General features: G+C 35.1%; 1 protein-coding gene across 1 annotated transcript; it reads left to right on the top strand.

Annotated features, from left to right (window-relative positions):
- Window positions 1–2775: 2775 nt before the first annotated feature.
- LOC131059770 (uncharacterized) lies at window positions 2776–3382 on the top strand. The gene has a single exon (XM_057992810.2). It carries the CDS (start codon window positions 2846–2848, stop codon window positions 3284–3286), a length of 441 nt encoding a protein of 146 aa, XP_057848793.2. The 5' UTR covers window positions 2776–2845; the 3' UTR covers window positions 3287–3382.
- Window positions 3383–9717: the final 6335 nt, after the last annotated feature.

The raw sequence follows: 9717 nt of genomic DNA on the forward strand, positions 1-9717 counted from the left end.
ATTCCTGAGTCATAGAGTTTTGCCAATTAGGATTAATAAGGATGGTAACCCCTCCTTTGCCTTTCTCATGATTAGTGAAGAATTTGAGAGAGTCCTTCCATATGAAGTTTAGATTGGTCTCTAGGGTAAAGTTAATAGCTTTAACTTCCTGAAGCAGGACAAAGTCCAAGTCCTTATGACTATTCAGCAATCTTCTCACAATATATTTCCTGTCAAGGGATTCCAACCCCTAGATATTCTAGGATAGACATTTCATGGAGATCAGGTAATTATTTTTCATTCTTGTCAGCCTGGAAGCTATTAAAGAACTTAGGGATGCTCACCTTTCAGTTATATTTCTTGTGTGCAGGAGAGAATTTGTTTTTAGAGCCTAAAGGCCTTCCTCTTTTCCTCATGGTGACAGCTTCACCGTCAAAGATTCCTCATTTATGAAATCTGCATCCTTAAGTTCCTCACCATTAATGGTCGACAAGTTGGATCTTATATCTCTGACTCATGAATGTCCATTGAGGATGCATCTTCCTGGGATTCTCCTTCTGACATACCTATATCAGGAGTGTATTGGATTCTAGAGTTGACAACTATTGGAGCAGCCAGGATGTGATGAGGATAGGATGAGGGGAGCAATCCTCATGCCCTAGAGGGTCCAGCGAATCGTTCTGCACAAATGTCGGGTCTGATAAAATATCCCTGACTTGGGATTGACATATTATGAGAGCAGATTGAGGATCATCAAGGGTAGGGGGGGTTTCAACATCTCCATGATCAATGCCTTCAAAAGTCCTGACAATTGTTTTGACATGAGAGTCCTTGCGGTGGTTGGTGTTTGTCAATTCCTTTGGAGGGGTGTTAGATCCCTCTTGCACAATGCCTGCCTTGATGGATTGAAAACTCTGATGCCCTCTTGCCCTAATCTTCTCTAGGGCCAGTTGTTGAGAATTCTTTTTCTTAGACCTTTTGTTTCCCCTTGAGACCAATTGGAAGCCAAAGTCATCAACATTTTCCAACTGATAAATGGCTGCAGACACCGCTGAGTGAGGGGGGGAATCAACATTGAAGGGGCCGAATTCAGAATTAATATCAAAACTAGGGGGATCAACAAGTTGAGTCCTAGGGAAGCTAGACACAACAACATTAATGGCTTTACTTAACAAATCCAGCTTATCTAAATAACAGATGGCTCCTTCGAAGGGTTAACAGAAGGATTGAAAGGAGCAAGGCCCCCTTTATTCCTTCTAGGCCTGGGCGGGTTTGGACTTGTTCGACAGAATAGGGCAAGAGTGCCTAACGTGCCCTTCCCTTCTACAAAGGAAGCATGAATTCAAACCCCCTAGGGTTTCCAAAATACAAGTGAAGGATTCATTCTACAATTTAATGTCAAGAAATCTGGGAATGTCTACTCTCAGATTGATGGAAATCAAGACTCTGGCATCCAAATTAGGGACAAGGTTCGCCAAATGATCAACTCTCACCACTTTCCCTATCGAATCTAGCAATTGCAGAATGAAATTCCAAAAAATGGGGGGGAGATTCTTAATTAACAACCATCAAGGGCAAGATAAAGCCGAAATTTCTTCATTAACTGCATCAAAAGATCATTTTAGTGCCTTGAAGGTGGTTTGACCAATGGCCCAGAATTGTTTTTGTAAAACTTCTAACTGTGATTTATTATCTTTAAAGAAAATAACAAAAGACCTTTCTAGATCATTCTACAGAAAGAAAAACTGAAACCTAGCTTTTTAATCCAAACATTTTTCAACCAATCATTTAGGAATTTCCTCGTTGGACATTTATCCACATTAGTTACAGCAAAAAAGATAGCAACATCTCGGAGTCTCTTATTTTCAAGTTCCAGGGCATCTGGCATGGCATCGTTGGGAGAGATAGAGAAAGTGCAAGGAGCCAAGGAAGGGTCCTTACCTCGTCCTCCACTTCCGCCATTATTGTCTGCAGATGAAGTACTTACCAGAGCGAATTTGGCCTCCTTCAAGGCCTGCACTGCATTACCAGCGATCGCATCTCGAAAGGACTTGGCAATGAATGCTTCCTCGATGGCTTTATTCATGGGCACATGGGTCGTGTCCACTTCATTAATCCCCACCTCCATCGGGCATTAACTGTTTCTGCCCTCCTTCGTACCTGCAATGAATGCACCCGACTCGTCAAGGGTTAGAAAATAGAGAGGGAAGAAAAGCTTACCACTGTGGAGGAGGACGTACGGGTCCTCCACCCGAAGGACTGCTAGGGGTCCACGTCAACCTTGGTTGCAGGCCCTAATTGCAGAGCACCCTCAATTCATTCCAGTTTCCTTATTCATAATATATAGAAACACCACCTATTCCTTTGAGTAGAGCTCTTAATCACCCTTTCAACACTTATTAAAAAACAAAATTTTGATAAGAAATATAAAATTTATGCCCATTTTAATAAAAATATGTTTCTCTAGGCTTTTCAAAATGGATATTCATTTGAAACAGATATTTCTCCGTCTGTGTCTTCATTCATAAATATGTTACACTCTGCTCAGCGTTTTCAACAGGTGTATCAATTGCTGAGCACAACGCACTATCAGTTTGAACGTCTCTCATTCAAAATTTAACCGAACAAGGAAACCTAGTCAACGAATATTTAAACAATAACTTACGTCCTATACGGACTGTTTTACACGCACTATCAGTCCGAACGTCTCTCACTCAAAATTTAACCATAATTTGAACTATTCATGATGTGGTCTCTATAAATATAGTTGGGTTCCCCTTCTCCGTCTGTGTCTTCATCTTCATCCTCATCTGCTGAGTTATTTGGTAATTTTCCATCTACCTTTATCGTCATCTCAGCAGTGAGTATGGGGAAATCAATGGTTATGACTGTTTTTATACTTGTTGTGTCGCTCAGTTTATTTAATTTCCATGTCTCCTCCGCTAAGCGTACCATTCTGATTGGAGAACGTCGAATGTTACCTAGTTGTACAGACTGCAGAAGATATACTTCTGATCCTACTTGCTGCCATTTACCACATCATCCTAATTTGTCACCACTCATGGAGGAGCACTTCTCACCAGATGAGAAATCAGTGGAGGAGCATTTCTCACAGGATGAAGAATCAGTGGAGCATTTCTCAACAGAAGATGAAAAATCATTCGAGCCAGATGAAAAATCAGTGGACGCTCGTATTTCAAAAGCTTGTGTAGAGTGCATGAGCTATACTCACAATCCTTATTGCTGCTATAGACCACCACATTCCTTATCGATGGAGCATTTGTCTGCAGATGAAAAATCCGCTTAAAAGAAAAAGCCTAATATAAGTAGAATCTATTTTGATAGTAAAATGGAATTAAGTATAGATAAATAAAGCCTCCAATTATTTTTATGGAGTTATAGAGATGAGTCCATTTTTTCATGTTTGTTTTAGTTTTTAAAATTTTTATATATTTTCTTAATATAAACTGTAATTCAATTTTTTATTTTCACAAATCATATTTTATTAAAGATATTGGAAATAATAAAGTTAATGAGACTTATAAATAATGATTATAAATTAGTATTCATGTTCTTGTTTTTATTTAATTATTCTTCACACATTCATAAAATCTAATATTTTAGCTTAAATTTTGAATCTAAAATAAAATCATGACCTTAGCAACCTTTCAAAAACAGTTCTCAAAGTAAAATTATCTAGAATTTTATTTATATTTCAAAATAATAATGGTATGCATTTTTTTTTCTCTTATTTTAAATTTTAATTTGGCATCTTCATATTTGTTATGCAAAAGTTAGCTTATTAATCTTTAAGTGCATTTATGAACATACTGTGGTAAACAAAAGTTATATAGAAATAAGAATAGGTAAATAAAGTCCATAATTACTTTTATGGAGTTATGAAGATAAGTTGATTGTTTTCACTATTAATTTTCTTTCATAAAATATAAGTTTGTTTTATTTAATTTTATTTTTTATATATTGTGTTAACATAAATTTTAATACTATCTTTTTTTTTACAACTAATATTGGATAAGAGATATTTCAAATAATAAAGTTGAAGCAAATTCAAAATTAATACTTATGTAAAAAATTATTTGAAATTAAATAAAATCAAGAAAATGACAATCTTGCAAAGAAGCTTTTCAATGTGAATTTTTTAAAAATATCATTCTATGTGTGGTATTAATGATGTACTATATAATAATCTAAAAAAGATTATCATTTATTTTTGGAAATGGTTTTTAATTATAACCTTGATGAAATGATTTATTTATGTTGACATAAAATCTATTAGAAAATTCAAACATAGAGGAGAATTAGTTAGCTAAATTTTTCTCTCTTAACTTGGAATCTTCATATTTGTTATGCAAAAGTTAACTTGTTAATATTCCAAGTGTATCTGTGACCATTCCATAGTAAATAAAAGTTAAATTTTATTAAATTAGACAAGATAAATTAAATATTATCTACATAAGTGTATATAAGTTTGAATTTGCTAATTCAAAATATTTGAAATGATAACTAAAATAATACAAGTTTTTGATTAAAGGTTCAAAGAGGTTTTGAAGGGACCCTTAACCCTATGTACAAAACGTTGTCATAGCAAAACATTAGCAGAACAACTCAAAAATAACAACTAAACAAAAGCTAAAAATAACAACTAAACAAAAGCTAGAGGAAAGAGATCAGACAAAAACAAGGCACTAGGATAAGACAAGGAAAAAACACAAGAAAGAAGTTACTTTACCTTTAAGACTTCAACAACTTCAACCTCATGCTCGAAAGCATCTTGAGCAAGCTTCTTAATATCCTGCAAAATCCTTCAGCAACTGACCAACAACCTTTTGAGATGGCTTGTGGTACGGGTGAATCACCCTTTGCCATCTTCAACACTAACTTGATTACCTTTGTCCTCTAGATCAATAGATTGAGGATTACCTTGTTGCAGTATTTTGAATTTGTAAACCAAAATCCTCAATACTTCTTGTAGACCCTTTAATTACACTATGGCTAAACTTGATCACGTTAACTAGGTTAGCATTAATATCCTCTATTTTTATTTCCAAGGTCATAATACGCCCTTCATAATATGATTTCAAATTAGCCATATCTGTCACAATGTTTTAAAGAGACAACTATATTTTTGCCTTCTTTATCCACCCTGAGTCACCATGTTCTACACCCTCATCCAACCTATCTTGAATAGACCTTATCTTAACGGTCATTTATTTGATTTCATGGAAATACCATTTATGTAGTTTAAAAGAGTCCATCGTCACATCCCTACCAAGACCTAGGATATCATCACGAGTCTCCTTATCCAAGTTGAGATGGGGGGACTCGATGTTCAATTGTTGAGGAAATGGATACCTACCATCTCTATCCTTATAACTCTCCACAAAATCACTTGGGGAATATTTGAGTGGTGATAACTCTATTCTTTAGAGTGAGAGGAAATTGGGGAGGACTTTTTCATTTTGCCTTTCTTTAGACTTCTGCTATAGCTCAGGTTCCCCCTTTTCATTCCAACCCTAGTCTTAGAATCCTTATCAATATCCGAACACTTATCCTTTGACATAATAAAATTTGAGTCCTCATCCTTCGAGGGAGTTGAATCCTAAGAAATCTCAGGCTTACTCTTAGGGGGGGAGGGCAAAGATATAATGTGCTCCATTATGAGCATAATAAGGCCTTCATGTAAAATAGAGCTTTTAGGGTTCTTCTTAGCATCTCTAATACCCTCATTCAAGGAAGATAAAGGAAAAAAAGGAAAAGAAATCCTATCCTTATATCTGAAATGATTTAGCAACACAAAATGATGCCAAAAAATATCATTAAAGTGGCTATCAAGGGAGAAATATTGCGTAAGTACCTTAAGAACGACAACCTAAAGGGGTTTTATGGAGCCCATTTTAAAGAAACTCTTTGGCTTCCTAATTAGATGCTACCCCTCTTTTCCTTTAGGGAATTTTTACACTTCTTCTTCTGAGGCCTTTCTATCTCTGAAGACCTTCTTATCATCCATTGACATGCAAGTAATCTCATAGATAAGGTCTTCCATGAGGTCAACCTTATTTCCATACATAGAGACATAGGTATCCTTCTAGCCCTTGACAAAAGATTTAATCAATTTATGGTTATCCCCATGAAGCCTTTCTAGGTAAGGAGTAATATCCCCTTTTTGCAAAATTTGCTAGATAGTAGCATTCTTCTTCACCCCTTCCAAATTAATTGGCTCAAGATAGTTGTAAGGACCACCATAATTTCAAAATAACATAATTCACAAAATACAAATAATCAAGAATAAATCATTCCCGCATGTGTAGATATACAAGGTTAGAGACAAGAAATTACATTTCAACATATAAATTCAAATTACATAAGCTAACATCAAGATATATTTAAGGAAACATAAAACTTTACGATAGACCACAAGGTCAAATACAAATAATGTACAAGGACCAAATCATGATGAACACCCTTATGGGACCTCCTGACATTTGTCTCCCTCAAACACATCATGGGCGAGAACATTGTCGGAGCATGTTTCCACCCTACCATGAATTAGCTACACTTCCTCGAAATCTTTCATGACATGAAAGATACCCAACCCACCATGAGGAAGACTAACAATGTGATACTGGTAGTAGTAATGGAATTTGTGCAACATGATATATAGACATACTAACACTAATGTATCCATACCATGGGAACTCAAAATGCATGTAACAAAAATATGAAGGTATTAGTGACAATCCTTTCTTAAATATTTTAAATCGTTTTGAGATCTAAATCCTATCTCAATCACATACATTTAAAGAGATGAATATAACACAAATATTTAGCAAGCATGAAGAAAACATAAAGATGCACCTCTATAGATGAAAGCATACAAGGGATTTTATAGAAAGAAAAATACAACATAACGATGCATACAAAAACACAATAGAGAGAGAAAGTGCATCAATCATATCCACAAGTCTACTTCTTATCTGCATCATTCATGTGAAATGCATAGATAACACCTATACTCAAGATACTCCTCTTATTAGGTTTAAGGGTTAAGGAAATAGATCTTGTAGATGTATAAATTTGACCACCTTTTTAAATAAATATTTAATATTTATTTAAACCGCATCCCCCTATTAATTAAATCTTATTTAAATAATTTCTACCAGTTTCATCTATTTAATTATCTAAGCGCCAGCCCCCCCTTTCTAGCCTTTAATTAAATAAATCACTTTATTTAATCAAATTCCCTTTCTCAATTTTGATTAAATTGATCCTTGCATATAAATAAATTAAATTTATTTATACCCCTCCCCCACTTGTATTTTCGTACAAATGCAAGTTGCATCTATTTTAGTTGAAATAAAATATTTTATTTTAATTAAAATTCTATTCATCCCACTTGCATTCTCCTACCAAATCCACTTGCATGATTAATCTTCTTCTAGAGCCTTCTAGATTCTTCTAATCATCCTAAACTAGTCTAATTCATCACTTGAACATTTGTACATTCCTTAAGAGAAGTCACTTCTCAGAAATCCCCAAAAGTCTTCAAAATGAATTAAAGGCTTTATGCCTTCAACAAGTTAACCCTAAAAGTCTCCCAAACCATTAATGGTTAAATCAACCTTACCACATGGTTAGAGACTTTCTCTCTAACTTAACCCTCATTTAACCCAAAGGTCTCATCACTCGTGGCTTTGATCCTAGTTATCCCATTTCCCCCTTGCACAAGAGTTTATCCCTTGGGTAAAAGCTTTATCCAATGGATGACGCTATTCTAACCATAACCCGACCTCCTCAGGGGACCTTCATTTCTTCTCAGGCATTTCGTGCCTCTTCCATCCCCTCTCAAGCCACCTCTTGTTGACAATTGTCACCATTTCATTGGTGAAAACTATAAACATGGATTGATAACTTTCAATCTTGACCCGTGTTAAGATTATTCAATTTTAATTATTCATTGCCCTATTTCCTCTATAAATAGAGCTCACATTCTTCATTAATCATATCCAAGTTTCATGCATCTACATTATAGTCTAATTGTATCAAGCATTTTAGCTCTGAGTGATCCTCGACCGACTTTCGAGCATGAGGCAACTTATGACAAGCATTGACATATACAAAAATAAAAAGATATTCTGATATTATCAATTTAGATCAAGTTGTTGATGAGCTATGAGTAAATAATTTTTACTAGAAACAACTTAAATCCACGACTAGTGTCTTATCCATTGGGCGACTAAAATTGTAAAACATAAGATGAAATATAACAGAACAAAACATTAATCTAATAGCTAGAGATCTTAAGATAACACTTCCTTACAATGCATCTCATCTATCTGTCCCAACCCAAAATACTTATCATAGCCCATTTATAAGTTCCACCAGTCTGCAAATCCTATCCTATCAATTTAACCATCCCCTTAGATTAGAGCATAAGATAGAAAACACATACATCACAACAATGAAATGAATGTGAAAACCCTTGATCTTACTAATTCAAAACATAACAGAGTTACACACTAGAGAAAATGAATTTGAACTATGCTTGCATTAATTTAATAAGCTATTTTCTATTGCAAATTATCTTACATATAACTCCTTCAAGAACTTCAAAAAAAATAAGACACAAGATCCATTTTATTTTCTCTTCAAATTCCTATTATAGCCTACTCATTTCACCTAGACTTACTATACATGACCAAGGGTTTGGATCCAAACTTGTGGACCAAGCTTCTCGACCCCCAAGATTTGTGACCAAATTTCTCGACCTCTGTCTCATGGCCCTGAATTCCTTTTTATAGAAACAAGGGAGAAAGCAAGCTTTAGGCCAGAGGAGACACCTGTCACAAGATCATAAAACTGCTTATGAATTTGTTACAAAAATATTACTCACAGTCTCCCAAAAGACTGCCCATGCTGGCATGCATGATGAAGTAGAACCAAAATTTCTAACTACATTTTGGTATAAACAAAACCTTTTGAGCTATGCCATTATCATTGTAGATACTTTAAAACGGACCGTGAGATACATCATCTTTGTTTTGCTGAACATTTCCCTTCTGGAAGGGAAATTAGATCTTGACAAGAAGTATAGTCGCCCCTAAACTAGATGAGAAGTTTCAACCTTCAAGCCTAGGATCAAAGAAAATAGAAAGAGGAACTCATAGAGGAACACAAAGTGAAGGGAAGGCATTGCAACTTCCATGCCTATGCTAAGATGATCAGCTACTTCCCCAATCACAACCTTGTTCTTCTCCTTTTCCTCTATAAAGCTCCTTCTTTAACCCTCTACCAATGAGTGATAGAGGAGAGACGAGGGATGAGTCCTATAGGGTTTGTTCTGATTAGAAACTAATTTCAAGTCTCCATCGACTATCCTCCCCATTTTCAAGACTCCATCGACTATAAGAATACTCACTCCCAAAATAATTCCATCTGGTATCAAAGAGCCCAGTGTAACTTCTAGCACGATACTACGCAAAAATCATATTCACCATTTCAAAACCTTCGGAGAAGATAATGAATTTTCTTATTCTTTTTACCAATTGAAGACACCACATAGCTGTATTTATAATGAAAATTACTTTCTTGGTGGTGTTCATGCATGAGAAAAAATAATCATTCCAATACTTTTCTACACATCCTACCACTAAATGGATTCAAAAAATCATATCCATCGAATCAAAACATCGTCAAACTCAAACTGCCAATTCACTGCCC

Source organism: Cryptomeria japonica, chromosome 3 (assembly GCF_030272615.1).
Source record: "Cryptomeria japonica chromosome 3, Sugi_1.0, whole genome shotgun sequence".
NCBI classification, from domain to species: domain Eukaryota; kingdom Viridiplantae; phylum Streptophyta; class Pinopsida; order Cupressales; family Cupressaceae; genus Cryptomeria; species Cryptomeria japonica.

Bases quoted from the DNA above. Each gene is read 5' to 3' on its own strand.
- LOC131059770 (XM_057992810.2), top strand. From the start codon at position 2,846: ATGGGGAAATCAATGGTTATGACTGTTTTTATACTTGTTGTGTCGCTC.